Source organism: Megascapheus bottae, chromosome 6 (assembly GCF_031878675.1).
Source record: "Megascapheus bottae isolate mThoBot1 chromosome 6, mThoBot2.hap1, whole genome shotgun sequence".
Taxonomy (NCBI): Eukaryota; Metazoa; Chordata; class Mammalia; order Rodentia; family Geomyidae; genus Megascapheus; species Megascapheus bottae.
The window spans coordinates 75,210,762-75,229,719 of record NC_143514.1 but is presented as its reverse complement, the minus strand read 5'-3'; the positions used below and the strand labels follow the sequence as shown (position 1 = coordinate 75,229,719).

The window sequence follows — 18,958 nt, the reverse complement described above, 5'->3', positions numbered from 1 at the left end:
GAGTTTGGCCTAGTGGTAGAGTGCTCGCCTAGCATGCTTGAAGACCTAGGCTCCATTCCTCTGTACCACATCCATAGAAAAAGCCGGAAGTGGTGCTGTGGCCCAAACAGTAGAGCTCTAGCTTTGAGAACGCCCAAGAACAGTGCACAGGGCCTGAGTTCAAGCCCCCAGACACACACACAAAGGCTTGAATCCTGCCACGCACGTCCCCCCGTGGAGAGAGCAGGGCTGAACCCAGCAGCCCCTCCTCTATCTCTGGACAGAGTCAACACCTGCATCCTCATCTCCCACCTGCTCACCATCAGCGAGAACCAGAGCCTTCATCTCCCCACCTTCCCAGCCCTGTGGCACAGCCTGAAAAGGGCAATGGGGACACGCCAGGTAAATACAGGGCTTTCTAATTAGACTTGGCACTCTCGCCCCCTGGTGGACACAGTTGGTACTGCAGAAAGCCCATTCGTGCCTTGCCCTTTGGCCTTGCTCTCAGCCCTGCCTTAGCCATGCTTCTGGAAGTGTATTCCTGGGGTCCACCAGCCCCATGTGTTCCAGATGCCTGAGAAACCACCGCCACCAACACCAGATTTTAGGTTAGCCATGGCTGTTTGTCCCTGCAGTGGGAAGTGGGGGGGGGGAGGCCCCTGTATGCTGGCAGCCCCTCACCCCAACCCTGAGGGGAAGCCCATGTGCCCATTTCAGCCATAACCTTCATCCAAGAGTAACAGCTGCCACCCGAGTCCTGGCCCTGCAGCCAAGGAAATCCTGGCCTCAGTCAGTGGCACCTGCCCCTTTCCCAGGCTTCCCCACTCCCAGAGCCTCATCTGGGCCCCCCTCTCCCCGCCTGGTCTCCCACACGTCCCTCCTGGTACTTTTCCAGCACCACTGCCTCCTGAGCAGCTCACCAGGCCTTTAGAACCTGGAGTTCTGCCAGTGGAGTAGGCAGCCTGTGGGCCCCTCCCTCAGAAGGAGCCTTGCAACCAACACCAGGTCTCACCTCAGTCAGAGTTCCAGCCCTGGACCATCTCCACATATCGCCCTGGCCAGCAGGGAGCTCCCTGGGGCCCAGCCATCCTAGCACTGGATCTGCACCGTGGTAGGTGCTGAGGGAGCATGGGGAAAATGAGGGAATTCGGGTTTTTTGCATATATTGCATGGCAGTATCTGCCAATCAGGCAAATAAAATGACTGCATCCTTAAATATGCAAATTAATCAGCTCCATACCCCACCTCCAAGCACAGGAAAGCTACTCTCTTGGCTTCTTTCCCCCCTCCCTTTCCCCATCCAGAAGAGAAGTCAGCCAGCCCACTGGGGGTCACAGTGTGGGAATGACGACCCCTGACAAGGGGCTCTGGGCACGGGGGTGTAGGGCGAAGGGGAGAGAGTGACACCAGCCACCCCTGCCCAGCCCAGAACACCCAGAATCTCCCAGCCAGTCCCACACAGCATCTCACTCAGAAGGCACATCCAACTCCCTTGTGTACTGGAGAGAACTGCAGCCATCTTAAGGGATCCATGGAAGTGGTTTTCTTCCTTTAAAATCAGCAGGGGGGAATCCAAAATGAGTTCTAGTTCGTCTTTATATTCCTATACTTATAAAAAGTATAATTTTAATTATATTTTGGTGGACAGTGTCAACAAAGGCAAAGGGGCCAAGCTCAGGCCTTCAAAGAATCCGATGGTAGGCTGGGCGTGGTGTAATCCCAGCACTCAGGAGGGGAAGAAGGCAGGATCTCAAGTTCGAGACCAGCCAGGGATACCTAGGGAGAGTTAACAACAACAACACAAATCAAATAACAATGATGACTTCTTTTAATCCCCACCTTCGAGATGAGAAGTGTAAGCCCAGAGAGGTTGAATTATGTACACAAGATCACACAGTCAGGAAGCAGCGGTACTGGGGTTCCCTCTGCCACAGGTTCAGCTCATCTCATCAGAGCCCCCAGCATCCTGTCTTCAGCATCTGAAGCAATGGAAAGCCAGACTGGGATCTCTGGGACAACTGCTCCTTGTCTTCCACACAACTGAAGTTTTGCTCTCTGCACCTCTGAGAGCAGCAGGAACCAGGAACCTCCTCCGCCAAGCTCCACGGTGCCCATGCAGACAATGAGTCTTCCTCCAGGCATGGTGGCTCAGGCCTATCGTCCCGGCCACTCAGGAGGCAGGATTGGAAGTGGAGCTGTGGCCCAAGTGGTAAAGCACCAGTCTTGGACCAGAAAGCTCAGGGATAGTGCCCAGGCCCAGAGTTCAAGCCCCAGTCCTTGTGCACACACACACACACACACACACACACACACACACACACACAATAAAGAAGTATAAGGCCAGGCATTAGTGGCTCACACTTATAATCCTAGCTACTCGAGAGGCTGAGACCTGAGGATTGTGATACAAAGCCAGCCTGGGCACAAAAGTCTGTGAGACTCTTATCTCCAGTTAGCTATCAGAAAACTGGACGCGGCACTATGGTTCAAAGCAGTAAAATCCTAACCTTGAGCACAAAACTCATTGCCCAGGCCCTGATTTCAAGCCCCACAACCTACCAAAAATTTAAAAATAAGGAAGTAGGTGGTGTGAGGCCAGCACAGCTAAGAAGTTATTAAGACCTCATCTGAACAAAGCATCCAGGCCTGGTGGCACACTTCTATCCTCTCAGCATCACTGGAGACCACAGGTAGTACCTTGGTCCCCAGGTCTAAGTCTACCTTGAGTAGAAATCAAGACCATACCCAAAAGATAATCTAAAAGCAGGTCAGGAGCATGGCCTAGTGGTAGCATGCTCACCTAGCATGCACTAAGCCCGGGATTCCATTTCCCAGAACCACATGCACAGGAAAAACCAGAAGTGGCATTGTGGTTCAAGTGGCAGCATGCTAATCTTGAGCAAAAGTATCCAAGGACAGTGCACAGGCCCTGAGTTCAAGCCCCAGGACAGTGCACAGGCCCTGAGTTCAAGCCCCAGGACTGGCAATATATATATATACATGTTATATGTATATATTATATAAACTTACAAATATATTATATATATATACAAAATCAAAAATAAAGTGATAGAACACCTGCCTAGCAAGTTCGAGGCATGAGCTCAAACCCTAGTACCATCTAAAAAGTCCTTTTCACCTGGCTCTGCACCCAGTGTGTCCGGGTCTATGTGTGTACAGACCCAGAAGTATGTAACAGACAGCGGGGTCTTTTTTTTTAATTTTATTATTTGTACTGGCCTTGTAGTTTGAACTCAGGCCTAGGCGCTGTCCCTGAGCTTTTTCACTCAAGACTGGTATTTTACCACTTGAGTCAATCCCCACTTCCAGCTTTTTTGGGTATTAATTAAAAAGTCTCTTGGGGAACCAGGAGTTTGGCTTAGTGGTAGAGTGCTTGCCTAGCACACACAAAGACCCAGGTTCGATTCCTGAGTACCACATGTATAGAAAAGCCAAAAGTGGCACTGTGGCTCAAGTGGTAGAGTGCTAGCCTTGAGAAAGTCCAAGGACAGTGCTAAGGCCCTGAGTTCAAGCCCCAGGATTGGATAAATAAAATAAGTCTCTCAGACATTCCCACCTGAACTGGCTTTGAACCTGGATCCTCAGATCTTAGCCTCCAGAGTAGCTGGGATGACAGGCGTGAGCCACCAGCCTTCAAGAACTCTTGAGCTGCCTGCCTGCTTGTTTGGCATTTATAAACCTCTTTCTTGGTAAATTACCATCTTAGCCCTAATAAATTTCCAGACCGGCAGAGGCACCACAAACCCTGACACAGATGTGACGTGTGGCCCCTGTTCTGTGTGTAGCAGTGTGTGGATGTGTGTCTGCCATCAGGATGTGCACAGAGGGGCTGCCCTTGCACCCATGTGTGACTGTGGCTATCACTATCTGCTCATGTGTCTGTACACGTACATATGCCCAGCTGAGGGCTTTGCCATGGCTGAGGTGACAGCTCTCTCACGTGGACACCCAGCTGGTCATTTTCCCAGGTTGCCTGGCCTGAGGAGGCAGCGCAGGGTCGGGGATGGCCGTGTCCAGTCACTGGCAGGCAGAGTCCAGACCCTTCTTCACTCCCACACCTGGCTTCTGGGCCAGTGTGGAGGGAAGGAGGGGTCTTTGTGGAGCTTGCTCACCAACGAATCCAGTAGCCTGGCAGTGTCCACCGCCTTGTCCCATCAGGACCCACCTTGGGGGTTTGAAGTCAGCCCGGGCAGAAAAGTCCCCATGAGACTCTTACCTCCCATGAACCACTGAAAACCGGAAGTGGTGCACTGACCTTGAGCACAAGAGCTCCAGGACTATGTCCTGTACTGGTATAATACACACCAACGAAAGCATGCAACGGGGGAAGAGATGGAAACACACCCCAAGCCCAATAAGAGAGTGCCCCCCCTGCAAAAAAATGATTCCTTGGGCCGGGAGTTTGGCCTAGTGGTAGAGTGCTTGCCTAGCATGCACGAAGACCCGGGTTCGATTCCTCGGTACCACATACATAGAAAAAAGCCAGAACTGGTGCTGAGGCTCAAGTGGTAGAGCTCTAGCCTTGAGAAAGTCCAAGGACAGTGCTCAGGCCCTGAGCTCAAGCCCAGGACTGGCAAAAAAAAAAAAAAAAGATTCCTTGTATTCCTTGTACCTCCAGAGCTTGCACACGTTCACAGCCAGCCTTGCCTCCCATCCAAACCAAACAGCAGCCAAGGTCAGGGAAAGCGCTCTGTTGGAACAGGTTCTTCTTAGGTGGCTCAGCCTTGACTTGGGATCTCGCCCCCTTCGGGCCTATAAAGTACCCTGCCGGCTTCCACACGCAGCCTCCAAGCTCCTGCGCCATGCTAGCCATCACAGTCCTTGCTGTGCTCCTGGCCTGTGGTAAGCCGGGGGTGGGGACCGGCCGTGACACCTCTGGGTGCCTTAGGCTCTCCAGGAAGGGCACTTTAGGGCCCTGTGTGGGTCCAGCCACTGGCAGCTGTGTGTCAGTTGAGTCCCTTCCTGCTGCTGGTCCTGCATGGTAGAGTTCTGGGACACATAAGGCCTGGTCTAGTGGGGAGGCAGAGCACAGAAGTTTCTCTCTGCAGTTCCAGCCCCATTTTGCCAGCTCTTTCTTCTTGGGGGTTTTTCATCACTTCCATGTTGGTGGTATGCTCTCGATGAGCCCAAAGGGTCTCAGCTCAAAGGTCTCCGGCCTATTATTGGATCCCGCCCAGTTATTTGCTCTCCCTGGCTTCTTTGACAAATGAGAGCACTTAGTTTCTTCATTGAAAAGATCATGGGTTTGAGACCAGCCCAGGCAAAAAGAAAGATTCGAAGACTGTGATATGAGGCCAATCCTAGGCAAAAAGGAAATTGACTTACCAGAAATCAACTAAAGCCAAAAAAGGATAGGGATGACATTCAAGTGGTAGAATGCCTGCTTAGCAAGTACAAGGCACTGAGTTCAAATCCCAGTACTGGAAATAGTTTCTCCAACCAGCAGCCACACAAATAATAGTAGTTCTTACTTCGTGGGAGGTTACTGTGTGCTAAGTTGTGGACGCGGGAGCTAACCACAGCCTCAAACAGTGACGCCTTGACATAGAGCCTCTTCCCATCTCCATGGCCCCAGAGGAGGCTCAGGGAGCCTTGGTGTTCAGCCCAGCGCTGGTGGGAGAGGCATAATATGAGCCCTGGTCTGTCCCACTGCGGAGTACACACTCTGCACATGGGGGACTCCGAAGGTCACACGCAATCCCCGCACTCCCCGGGCTATGACCTGAAACAGGCCGAGGGACAGCGTACCAGGACACGTGTGTGTGTGTGTGTGTGTGTGTGTGTGTGTGTGTGTGTGTGTCGCCTCCTTCCTGTTTCCTCCCATCTGTACTGAGCCCAAAGTCACACGGCGAGATCTGAGCCCCTTCCGTCTACCTAGCTACCCAGCCCTCTGCCCTGCCCCAGCCCTCCCTTGCTCACTTCCCTCTGTGTCCCCAGCTGCCAGCTGCGGAGTACCCAGCTTCCCACCCAACCTGTCTGCACGGGTGGTGGGGGGAGACGATGCCAACCCTCACAGCTGGCCATGGCAGGTGAGCACTGTTCAGGGAGCGGAGTGGGATGTAGGGAGGGATGTGGGGAGGGCTAGGGGACCCCTGGGGGAACTGACAGGAGACCTCTGGCTCCCTCTGGCAGATCTCTCTCCAGTACCTGAGGGACGACACATGGAGGCACACATGCGGCGGCACGTTGATTGCCAGCAACTTCGTGCTCACTGCAGCCCACTGCATCGAGTGAGTGGGCCGGGCTCCCCAAGACCCCCGGCACCCAGGGGCAGGGGCACTGACAGACGAGTAAAGGAGTGAATTAGACCACTGTCAGAGCGGGGCGCTGACGGCTCACGCTGTACCCTGGCTCCTTGGGAGGTTGAAATCCGAAGACCCAAGTTCAAAGCAAACCCAGCAGAAAAGTCTGCTTTCCAATTAAGCCCCAAAAAGCCAGAAGTGGTGCTGTGGCTCAAGTGGTAGAGGCTAGCCTTGAGCAAAAGAAGCTCAGGGACAGTGCCCAGGCCTGAGCTCAAGCCCCAGGACTGGAGATGTGTGTGTGTGTGTGTGTGTGTGTGTGTGTATGTGTGTGTGTGTATGTGTGTGTATGTGTGTGTATGTGTGTATGTGTGTGTATGTATGTGTGTATGTATGTGTGTATGTGTGTGTGTGAGTGTGTGTGTGTATGTGTGTGTATGTGTGTGTATGTGTGTATGTGTGTATGTGTGTATGTGTGTATGTGTGTGTATGTATGTGTGTATGTATGTGTGTATGTGTGTATGTATGTGTGTATGTGTGTATGTGTGTATGTATGTGTGTATGTGTGTGTATGTGTGTATGTGTGTATGTGTGTATGTGTGTGTATGTATGTGTGTGTATGTGTGTATGTGTGTGTATGTGTGTGTATGTGTGTGTATGTGTGTGTATGTGTGTGTATGTGTATGTGTGTGTGTATGTGTGTGTATGTGTGTGTGTATGTGTATGTATATGTGTGTGTGTGTGTGTGTGTGTGTGTGTTTGGCCCACTGGACCTCGCTCTCTTCTCTGCTCAGCAAGTCCCTGACCTACCGCGTGGTCCTGGGGAAGAGCAACCTGTCAGTGGAGGACGAGGAGGGCTCTGTGATCGCGGGAGTGGACACCATCTACGTCCATGAGCTTTGGATCTCTCTCCTGGTTCTGTGAGTGACAGCCAGGGGCGGGGCCGTGTGCAGGTGTGGGTGGGGCAAACCCCATGCTTGGCATCCCAAAATGGCAAAAACGCAGAGAAGCCAGGTCTAGCAGGGTGGATGAGCTGGCTCATTCCCGCTCCCACCCCTAGGTGGTTCATAGAAGTCAGGACGTTTACAGACGATCCCTCATCACCCACCGACCCCAGCTCCCAGCCTGGGCCTCTTAGCAGTGACTGGAGGGACCAGAACCCCCAAACGCCTGCTCCCTCCGCCTCCCGCTCACTCAGCCTCTGCTCCGAATTCTAGCAACGACATTGCTCTCATCAAGCTGGCAGAGCCCGTGGAGCTGAGCGAAACCATCCAGGTGGCCTGCCTGCCCGAGAAGGAAGCCCTGCTGCCTCAAGATTATCCCTGCTATGTCACGGGCTGGGGCCGCCTCTGGAGTGAGTAACACACGTGTGGACACACATGTGCCTGCACACACGTGCGCATGCAGAGGAAATCCCCAGAGACTTCTTGGAGGAATCCTGTCATACAGTCAACACCGCAGCAGCATTGTTTGCCCCACATCCCCATTCTGCCTACACCTTTCCATATGTTTTATCCGTGGAATAGCTGGGTGCTAACAGCTCACATCTATAATCCTAGAGACTCAGGAGGCTGAGACCTGAGGATCAAGCTTCAAAGCCAGCCCAGGAAAGACAGTTCATAAGACTCTTGTCTCCAATGAACCACCAAAGAGCCAGAAGTAGAGCTGTGGTTCAAAGGGATAGAACACTAGACTTGAACAAAAAAGCCCAGCAGCAGCACCCATGCCCTAAGTTCAAGTCCCAGGACCAGCACAAATAAATAAACCTCCTTGCCAGGAAGATGCGTGGTTCCCACAGTTGCAGGTAGAACCCACCTGTGTGTCCTGTCCCATCCCCGGTGTCTTCGCCTCCAGGCCTGAGCCAGGTGGGACCCAGCCTGGCTCCTTCTTCACTGCCCCTCTCCCTGCAGCCGATGGCCCCATCGCTGACCAACTGCAGCAGGGCCTGCAGCCCATCGTGGACCATGCCACGTGCTCCCGGTGGGACTATTGGAGCTTCAGGGTGAGAAAGACTATGGTGTGTGCCGGCGGCGATGGCGTCATCTCTGCCTGCAACGTGAGTGTTGGGGTGCATGGGGCCTTGCCAGGAGACTGAGCCCTGGTCCCAGCCCACATTCCCACTTCCCTCCCCACAGTGTGTGGTGAGAACACGACTTGCTGAGCTCAAGGCTCAGGGACAGCTCGTTATATTCTGTAACCATGGGCGGGCAGCAGGCCCAACTGAGGCTCCTCAGGCCTCGGTTTTCCCAGCAATGCAATGGAGCCATCGTAGCCACATTTTCAGGACTGAATGAGGCTCATGACATCTGAAGAAGCTGTGCTGGGCACCCCGCCAGCTGCTCCTGGGGGCTGGGGATTCGGGATCCAGGAAGAACGTTTAACACAAACTCCCATCTCCTGGCTGCTCAGGAGGCTGAGGTCTGAGGATCACAGTTCCAAGCCAGCCCAGGCAGCAAAGTCCCCGAGACTCTTATCTCCAATGAACCCCCAGAAAGCTGGAAATGGACTCAAGTGCTGGAGTGCTAGCCTTGAGCAAAGGGCTCAGGGACAGTGCTCGGGCTCTGCGCCAGGACTAGCATTGTACACATACACACAAGTCCTTCCTCACCGTCTCTCTATTCCTAGCCTTCTGGCTTCTCTGGGAGCTCATGGAGAAAACCCTGAGCACAGATCCCCAGATCACACGGCCAAGCTAAAGCCTCCCGGACGAGAGCAAGGCGGCCTGAGCCCCGCGGCCACGCTGGCCCTCCTCGGACCCTGGGGGGTGGCCCGGGGCTAAGACCTATTTTCTCTGGCCCAGGGGGACTCAGGCGGCCCTCTAAACTGCCCAGCGGAGAACGGGGCGTGGGAGGTTCATGGCATCGTCAGCTTCGGCTCCCCGCTGGGCTGCAACACACTCAAGAAGCCCACAGTCTTCACCCGTGTGTCGGCCTACATCGACTGGATCAACAAGGTGAGCGCCCCACAGCCCGCCCTGCGCCCCGCCCACCCACCCCACTCCCCTCCGTCTGCTCCTGCAGGCCTTCCTGGGCTATGCACACATTCCCCTCATTCATTCAATCATTCATTCCACGCCACTTTATGAGCAGGCCCAGAGCAGGCCTCAGTGGGTAGAGGCAGGGGGATCCTGGGCTGGGGCTTTCCCACCAGGCCTGAGGGGGTGGGGGGTGGCCTGTCCTGCAGGGCCTTGTGCTGCCCCTGGCCCCTGAAGTGACATGTCCCAGAGCTCATGGCATCCTCTGTTCCCACAGAAAATGGAGCTCTGATGTGTCCCGGGTCCCTCCACAGCCAATCCTGAGAATCAATAAACAAACCTCCCACCACCTCCCAAGCCTGGACCTTGATGTCACCTCCCCAGGGTTCCTGGGCTCTCTAGGGCCTCCACTGGGTCATTAACCCTTCTTACACACTGCTCTACCCGCCCCCATCTGCTTCTGCAGTGAGTCTCTCATGCTCACCCGGCCCCCCAGGGAAGTCTCGCTCAGCCCAGTGGGGGGACAGAGTCCTGGAGGGTGAGCTTGGGGACAGGCAGGGGCCTGCTGGAGTTGCTTCCGGCTTGTCAGTCCCACCTCGCCCTAACACAGGCCCTAGGGTGGCTACTATCTGGAGACCCCAACTCTGACTGCAGGTTTGATAGCAGAATCTCAGATAGGGAAACTGAGGCCCAGGGAGAGGAAGAGCTGAGCCACATCTCAGCAAGAGGCAACAGTCCACAGACCAACATAGGCTCAGGAATGATTTTACTTGCACAACAAGCCCCGGGCCCACACAACCCTCTCAATTGTTTATGGGGACCGAAGGATAGTTCAAAGCCCAGTGTGGCAGCCACACCTGGAATCCCAGTATTCAGAGGCTGAGGCAGGAGGATTGAGAGCTTGAGGCCAGCCAGGGCTAACTAATGAAACCCTGTGTCCAAACACCAAAAGCTATAAAACCCCAAGCAAAGTTCAGACAAGACCCCTGACCTGCAGGAGACATCTTTGAATAGACCAGGGACTTCCTTGGTGTATGGGTGAAAATAGAAATCAGACCAAAAGAACAGAAAAGAGATGCTGAAATCAGTGTCTGATGGCAGCGGGAGTCTAGGCTGGCTTCCTGGAGGTGGTGAAGCCCTGGCTGAGCCATTACTGATGGTCGAACAATCCACAGTACACATATGCCACGCCAAGCCAACTTCTTTCTCTATGTTTGTGTTGGTCATTTATAAATTCTCAACACAGCAGGGCATGGTGGTGCATGCCTCTAATCTCAGCTATCAGAAAGAAAATGGCAAAAGGATCATGAGTTCCAGAGTCGCTCAGGCAGAGTTAGCAAGACACAAACTCAGACACAAAACAAAAACAGAAGAGCTGGATGTGTGGTTCCCGTGGTAGAGTACTGGTGTCTGAGATGCTGGTTCAAGTCCCTAGACTGCAACAATGAAAGTATTGCTGACCCCGGGTCCCTGATAGTTAGGATGCTTGGGGACCCAGTTCTGCCACAACTGCACAATTAAATAATCACTAACACAGATGAACCCTTGGGTGTGCCAGGCTCTGCTGTGGGGCCTAGTATGGATCCCAGTTCCCAAAGCAGCCTCACTGGGGCTGGCTGTTGTTTGCAACCTCATTTTACAGATGAGAAAACTAAGGCTTGCTAGGGCTAGTCACTTCCCAAGGTTGTTCAACTAGAACTGAGACTCAGACTTTGGTAAGATGGCTCCAGAGTCATACATGTAACAAACATGTTTCCCCAAATGATCTATACAAAGACCAACTCTTTCCTGATAAGAGGAGTCATCCCCTTCTCCCTGCCCTTGAATGAGGATATGCACGCTGGAGCAGTGGCAGCCATCTTGTAGCCAAGAGAATTACAAAGACATTAGCTTGAGCCTCATAAAGCAACAGATCAAAAGTCAGCTAGCTACCAGTGGGGCACTGGTGATCCACACCTGTCATCCTAGCTACTCAAGAGGCTGAGATCTGAGGATCATGGTTCAAAGCCAGCCAGGGCAGGAAAGTCTATGAGACTCTTATCTCCAATGAACCACCAGAAAACTGGAAGGGGGGCTATGGCTCAAAGTGGTAGGGTGCTAGCCTCGAACTGAAGAGCTCAGAGGATAGCGCCCAGGCCCTGAGTTCATGCCCTGACACTGAAAGAAGAAGGAGGAGGAGGAGCAGGAGGAGAAGGAGGAGGAGGAGCAAGAGGAAAACGCTAGCCAGCATCTTCCTCTGAATGTCTTGACTGAACAAGAAAATGAATAAACAAACAAATAAATAAGCAAATCCATCTGCATTTGTTTTAGCCGCTGTGGTAGATTTCCGGTTACTTGCCACACGGCACGGCCCTGGTAGGTAATGGAGGGATTCCAAAAGGGCCCAGTGTCCTGGCTGATGGTGCATGAGCACTGCTGGGAAGGGAAGCAGCTGCTGTTGCCTGGGCAGGTGCAAGGTAGGTGGGTGACGAGGACGCTGGACCCGCAGAGACTCATGCAAGCCACATGATGGCAAGCCACCGCTGAGAAGTAGTGAGCCAAAGCCCTTGGGACAACAGGGAGCCATGAGGGGTCTTAGAGAGAGAAGCGCTCTAGTCAGCCAATGGCTGCATAAAGAGTGGCTGGCAGCCAGCTAGATGGGAGGAGAGGAAGCCACACTAGACAGCCACGACCACCAGCTAGGATGCAACAGTTGTGGTCTCGACTGAGACAGAGGTGGAAAGGAGGAAAGAGGTTACTCCGAGGCATAGCCAGGCGCCAGTGGCTGCCATCCCAGCAGTCGGGAGGGCTGAGAGCTGAGGAGCACTATTTGGAGCCAACCTGGGTAAGAAAGTCCTGAAGCATCTGATCTCCAAGGACCAGCAAGAAGCCAGGATGGATCTGTGACCCAGTGATCCCCCTCCCCCCCCAAAAAAGGCCCTGAGTTCAAGCCCTAGGATTGGCAGAAGAAGGGGATGGAGAAAGAGAAGAAGAAATTACGTTAGGATGCAGAGGAACGGCCTCCCAGTCCAGAATTAAAACCTCTGGAAATGCAACATAGCCTTTTGTGGGGGGGCTATTGTCAAGTTTGGGGACAAGGTCCCCCGGTGTTCAACTCGTGTGAAATTCTGTGACTGCTGTGGGTTAGCCAGGGCATCATTGGGGGGAGAGGACCCCCCCAGCCCCAGCCCACCTCCAGAGAAGAAGGCAGAGGCAGGGGCTCGGTGCTGGACTTCGTGGTTCTCTCACTTTCAGCTACCGGTTTGCATTGTCTTAGACAAAGGGCATCCCTCACGGCAGTGTGCGACCACCATCTCCTGGGCTTCTCCTACACCGTTTCACTGAGCAGCCAGCACACTTGCTCATTATCTCTTCCTAGAGGAAAAGCCCGAGGCTCCCAGTGGCTGAAAACCTCACCCCAGGCCCACACATGTCATTCTAATTACTCTGAAGGCTGAGAAGAGGAGGATCACAACTGGAGGCCGGCCCCCCCAGACACAATCACAAGAATTCCTTCTCAGCCCAGAGCTCAGCACGGTCATACACCCGTCATCCCAGGCTACGTGAGGCTGAGATGAGGGAGGTTCCAGGTTCCAGGCTGCACAGAAATGCCCAGGAGGAAGAAGCTCGACATGATGGCCTGTGATTTCAGTGACAACAGAAAGCCCACAAAACTGGTAGAGAGGGGCGGAGGGTGGCAGAAGGTGACCCGGTGCTCGCCGGGCTGGAATCCCTTATCCAGAAAATAATAATAATAATAATACAGTGAGAAGACAGGACTGGAGCCCAGTGCTGGTGGCTCATGCTGGCACCCTCGCTACTCAGCAGGCTGACATGTGAGGACCACAGGTTAAAGCCAGTTGAGGCAGGAAATCTGTGAGACTTTTATTTCCAATTAATCACCAGAAAAGCTGGAAATCGTGCTGTGGCTCAAGTGGGAGAGTACCAGCCTTGAGCACGCGCACGCACACGCACGTGCACGTGCACGCACACACACAGGAGAGAGAGAGGAAGGAAGGAAGGATGGATGGAAGGAAGGAAGGAAGGAAGGAAGGAAGGAAGGAAGGAAGGATGGATGGAAGGAAGGTACTGGTAGCTCACACCTGTAATCCTAGCTACCAGGAGGCTGAATTCTGAGGACCGCAGTTCAAAGCCAGCCCAGGCAGAAAACTCACTGTAAGATTTTTACTCCAATTAACTACTCAAAAACTGGTAGTATCCCCAGGGACGCGGTGAAGTGGGACGTCCCTGCCACACCGACATCCCCGTGCTAAAATCCCATCGTCTGAGCTGGGTAGGATGGAACGCTACCACGGATTCACCGTGTGGGAGCCTCAGTCTTCCTCCTCTGCCAAATGGACACTGGCTCCTGGCTCCTGCAATCAGGACTCACACAGCCTCATGCCTGGCAGGCCTCGTGCCAAGTCTCATTCCCAGCAGGCCTTGCAGTCCAGTCCCCGAAAGTTCACGTTCAGCTCGAGATGCAATGAGCCCGGGAGCTGTGTGAAGACAGACAATAAACCCAAGTGTCCTCTCGAAGCATCCTGTCTCTGCAAAGATGGGGTTGAAAGAAGAAAACTCAGTGGGTCTAGGCACTGTTCCTTAGGGTTACTTATTTATTTTGTTGCTCTAAGTTAATGCTCTACCACTTGAACAAGAGCTTGAGCCACCAGCATTTGGTGATTAACTGGAGAGAAGACTTTCCTGACCAGGCTAGTTTTGAACCACACTCCTCAAATCTCAACCTCCTAAATAGCTGAGTCCCAGTACTGGCATAAAAATCAAATCCAATAAACCTAGCAGCTGGCACCAGTGACTCATACCTGTAATCCTAGCTACTCAGAAGGCTGAGATCTGAAGATCATGGTTCAAAACCTGTAGGGCACGTCACATCAAGGGTAAAAGGCCTACCTCATGGCCCAGTGCTCACGTCCTGGTTTTGGAGATCCAACCTGCCTGTCTCCTGGTTGGGAGGTTTGGCTACGGTTTGTGATGTAAAATAAGGCTACCTTGAACCCGTGGATTGGCCCCACCGCCCTCTATGACCGCACCTACCTCCCCCTGTCCTACCTACTTTTATGTTAATAGACAATCCTGCATCTTACTTTAGCCCCTGGTATCTTCCCATGAAACGAGTCTGCTGTGACATTCTCCCTGGAGCGTCTGTGTCTTCTCTCTAGAGAGGGAGGGCTGGGTGAAGATGGCCAGCCAGCCCTATCCTTTCTCGGTCCTATCTTAGTCGGGGCGTGTTCTCTTTGCCCTTCCTGCTGGTCAGGAGGCAAGGAGTGCTAAAAACCCCGACAAAAACCAATCTGGTCAAAAAAGTCCCCATGAGACTTTTATCTCCAACTAACCACTCAAAAACCAGAAGTGGTGCTGTTGCTCAAGTGGTAGAGCACTAGCCTTGAGCAAAAAGAGCTCAGGGACAGCACCCAGGCCCTGAGTTCAAGCCCTAAGACTGACCTAAATAAATAACTAAACAAACTATATATATATATATATATATATATATATATATATATATAGCCTTGGGCTTGAGCTCAGGGCCTGAGCACTGTCCTTGGACTTTCTCAAGGCTAGAGCTCTACCACTTGAGCCTCAGCACCACTTCTAGCTTTTGTTTATGTATGTGGTACCAAGGAATGGAACCCCGGTATTCGTGCATGCTAGACAAGCACTCTACCACTAGGCCAAACTCCCGGCCCCTCTTTGGACACTTTTGCTCATGGCTAGAGCTCTGCCACTTGATCCACAGCTCAACTTCTGGCTTTTTCTGAGTATGTGGTACCAAGGAATCAAACCTAGGGCTTCCTGCATGCTAGGCGAGCACTCTGCCACTAGGCTACACTCCAGGACCCTAAACCTAGCTATATTATAAAGTCATTTCATTCAAGCCCAGCTCTCCAGCTGAAACAGGGGATGTCAAGACATTCTGCTGTGGTGATTCTGTGTGCTGGACTCCGTGTCATTGCTTCATGGCAAATGAGACTGCGAACTAAATCTGTTTTGTAAATAAAGTTTTATTGGATCACAACTACGGCCATCTGTCTGCCTGGCAGTATGACAGCAGATCTGACGGTGGTGAAAGAGCAGATGGCCTGCCACAAGCACAAAACATTGGCTGTCTAGCCATTCCTATTTCTGGCCTACTGGGGGCTCGTTGGTAGAAGAGCTTGAAGTCTGTTCTCCTGATATCTGAGGCATACAGGACCAAAGGTCTGGGATGAAGAATGAATGCTGACTTCGCATTTACTACTGCAGGGCTGTAAGAGCATAAACGGTCCATTCTAACTACAAATACCAGGGATGGGTGGCACAGGTGTCTGAGGATGAGCAGCAAGATGCCATGCACTTCTCCAGTGTTACTGTGCAGCCATCAGAGCCGCATGGAAACCTTATGAAGCTGCAGGCACTGAGTCTCTGGGCAGAGATGGGAGGATCTGCATTTCCAGCCTATGCTGCTGCCCCTGTGTCTTTCTTCTGAGCCAGGGAGCCAGGGGAGCTATTTCCCATAGGACTTGTGAACCCATGAGAACATCACAGCTGCCTCCGGTTCCAAGGATATATCCCACTTCCATCTTGTCAGATAAAACAGCAATTCTAGGGCCAGGAGTTTGGCCTTGTGGTAGAGTGCTTGCCTAGCATGCACGAAGACCAGGGTTCGATTCCTCGGTACTACATACATAGAAAAATCTGAAAGTGGTGCTGTGGCTCAAATGGTAGAGTGCTAGTCTTGAAAAAAGCCCAAGGACAGTGCTTAGGCCCTGAGTTCAAACCCCACAACTGGAAAACAAACAAACAAAAAACAACCATGAAGCCCTGAATTCAAATGCCTACCCACCCCTAACACACACACAAAGTAAAACCGGGGTTGCTGAGAGATGGAATGAGCTATTGTGGCTCCTTATTCCCCTCCCCTTCTGCCACCTCCTCTCCTCCTGGCACTGAAGCCTAGATAATAACAGAAGCCCAACCTCCCAGCATCCAGTTTGCTTAGGAAAGCCTCACCATCCAGGAGCAAGGGGGAAGCATGTGCTCCAGGTCTGGCCAATCACTGCACTGCACCCTCTCCACCAGGACAAGCATTGGTTCAAGGATGCAAGTCCAGTCAAGAGCTTGGAGGATGGGCGGGTTGGGTAGAGGGACTGAAAGCTCCCTCACTCGTGTAACAGGCTACTACAGCAAAATGGGACAAAAAGGGAAGAGGGGGTAACTTGCTCCCTAAAGTACCTTTGACAATGACAGAGACATTTTTAGTTGCCACAACAGGGAAAGGCATGAGAGCCAAGAATGCTGGAAAGTATCGCACAAAACCTCCGACAAACCATCAGCCAACTCCCAAGTGCCAGTAGTTCACAAAGTAGAGAACCCTGGGCCCAAGGGTCTGTCATGTTCTTGAACCAGAGGAAGGTAAATCTGGAGCTTCAAGCAACTTGGTGGAGCCTGAACATGAACACCACGGGGAAGGCAGAGCCAAAAGTCACAGAGAGGCCAGGAATTGTGGCCTAGTGTCAGAGTGCTTACCTAGCATGCATAAAGCCTTAGGTTCGATTTCTTGGTACCACATACACAGAAAAAGCTACAAGTGGTGTTGTGGGTCAAGTGGTAGAGTGCTAGTCTTGAGAAAAGCCCAAGGACAGGGCCTAGGCCCTGAGTTCAAGCCCCAGGACTGACAAAATAAAGTCACAGAGAAGCCAGATGCCGGTTGCTCACGCCTATAATCCTAGCTACGCAGGAGGCTGAGATCTGAAGATCACAGTTCAAAGCCAGCCCAAGCACAAAAGTCTGTGAGACTATTATCTCCAATTAACTACCTGGAAACCAGAAATGGCACTGTGGCTCAACTGATAGAGCGCTAACCTTGAGCTGAAGAGTTCAGGGATAGCGCTCAGGCCCAGAGTTCAAGCCCCACGACCACACACACACAAAAAAGTCACAGAGAAGCCCAACCTGGACACATTATCAGAGCCCTAAATCCAGTGGAACCTGGAACTAGCCCTATTCCAAAACTTGGTCATTTCGTGTCTGAATGCATGACATTTTTGGTGTCTGTGATGTCTGGTTCCCTTTGCAGTCCTCATAGCCATGTGACAAGCTGTCTGCCACTGTTCTGCAGTGAGGTAGCCCCTGGCTGAGAAAGCACAAGTGATTTGCCCAAGGTCACAGAGCAAGTCCGTGGCACATGCCAAACTAGCAACTGTTCCATGGCCTCACACTGGCAAAACTATTTTTATAGTAAAACAAACACACAGCCCAGCATGTCACGTTCACATGAGCCTTGAAGATAAAATATGGGACTTCAGAAATGGTTGCTCTTATGACTACTATGATCAAAAGACACAAGTGTCTGAGGATTTCGGGTACTGGAGGTGGAGTTGGACCCCCTCCCTGGGTCCTGTACTGTCTCAGCTCAGTGGACCCTGCAGCCCAGTCCCCATCACCTTGGCCCCTAGGAGATGAATCCGTTCTTTTACCTTCATTTCTTATCCAGGAATCAAGAAGACAGTCAGGGCTGAAATCTTTCCTTTTTTTTTTTCAAGATGAAATATAGAACTAAAATTTTAATAAGAAGAGAAGACTGGGGGAAAAGGGTTAGAAATCAGATACTATTGTTTTAAAATATTCTTTTGACATCATAGCTTGGCTCTTTAAGGAATTCCAAGAGGCATTTGGGGGGAGGGTCACTTAATTAAGACATATCAGAAATGCACTAAAGAAATCTTTCCTTTTTTTTTTTTTTTTGGCCAGTCTTGGGCTTGAGCTCAGGGCCTGAGCACTGTCCTTGGACTTTCTCAAGGCTAGAGCTCCACCACTTGAGCCTCAGCACCACTTCCGGCTTTTTTATTTTTTTCTATGTATGTGGTACATGAGGAATCAAACCCGGGTCTTCGTGCATGCTAGGCAAGCACTTTAACCACTAGGCCAAACTCCCGGCCCCCAAATCTTTCCTTTTTTAATGACAGTTCAAACAGAGGTTTTTGAACTGAAGACGTTATCCTCTTACCTGTTTTTGTTTTTCATTCATGGCTAGCACCCTACACCTATAGCTACATCTCCACTTTCAGCCTTTTGCTGGTTAATTGGAGAGAAGGGTCTCAGATTTGCCTTCCTAGGCCGGCTTTGAACTGGGATCCTCATATGTCAGCCTCCTGAACAGCTAGAGAAATTTTCTCACAAAACCTGTGACAAAATCTTCACCAGCCTCTCTATTCTCTACCCTTTAGATGCCAATAGTACCACCAACAACCAAAACATCTCCAGATGTCATCACACCCTTAACCCCCAATGGCTAAGCCAGCCCCATGAGAACACTCACTCCTCAAAGCTGGGTGAAAGCTGGGTGTGGTGGCTCACACTGGAATCCTAGCTACTCAGGAGATTGAGATCTGAGAATCAAGGTTCAAAGCCAGCCTGGGCACCAAAGGACCTGAGACTCTAATCTCCAACTAACCTCTCGAAAATGGGAAGTGGAGCTTGGCTCAAAAGTAGGGCAGTAGCCTTGAGCTGAAGAGCTCAGAGACAGCACCTGGGCTGAGTTCAAGCCCCATGACCCACCAAAAAAAAAAAAAAAGGCAGGTCATCTGTGCAAAGATGGCTCACCTCTGTAACCCTAACTACCCAAGAGGCTGAGATATGAGGATGGTAGCTTGAAGCAAGCTTGGGAGAAAAGTCCGTGAGACTCTTATGTCCAACAAACTACTCAGAAAATGCTAAAAATAGAGCTGTGGCTCAAGTGGTAGAGTGCCAGCCTTGAGCTCAAAGAGGC

At 51.9% G+C, this 18,958-nt stretch overlaps 1 protein-coding gene across 1 annotated transcript; it reads left to right on the top strand.

The window, feature by feature from the left end:
- The first annotated feature begins 5,671 nt into the window (after positions 1-5,671).
- On the top strand, positions 5,672-15,676 carry Ctrc (chymotrypsin C). The gene is made up of 8 exons (XM_090334012.1): positions 5,672-5,744; positions 5,842-6,029; positions 6,133-6,230; positions 7,034-7,159; positions 7,457-7,593; positions 8,150-8,295; positions 9,040-9,192; positions 15,497-15,676. The coding sequence occupies exons 1-8, from the start codon at positions 5,672-5,674 to the stop codon at positions 15,674-15,676; spliced, it is 1,101 nt and encodes a 366-aa protein (XP_090190138.1).
- Positions 15,677-18,958: the final 3,282 nt, after the last annotated feature.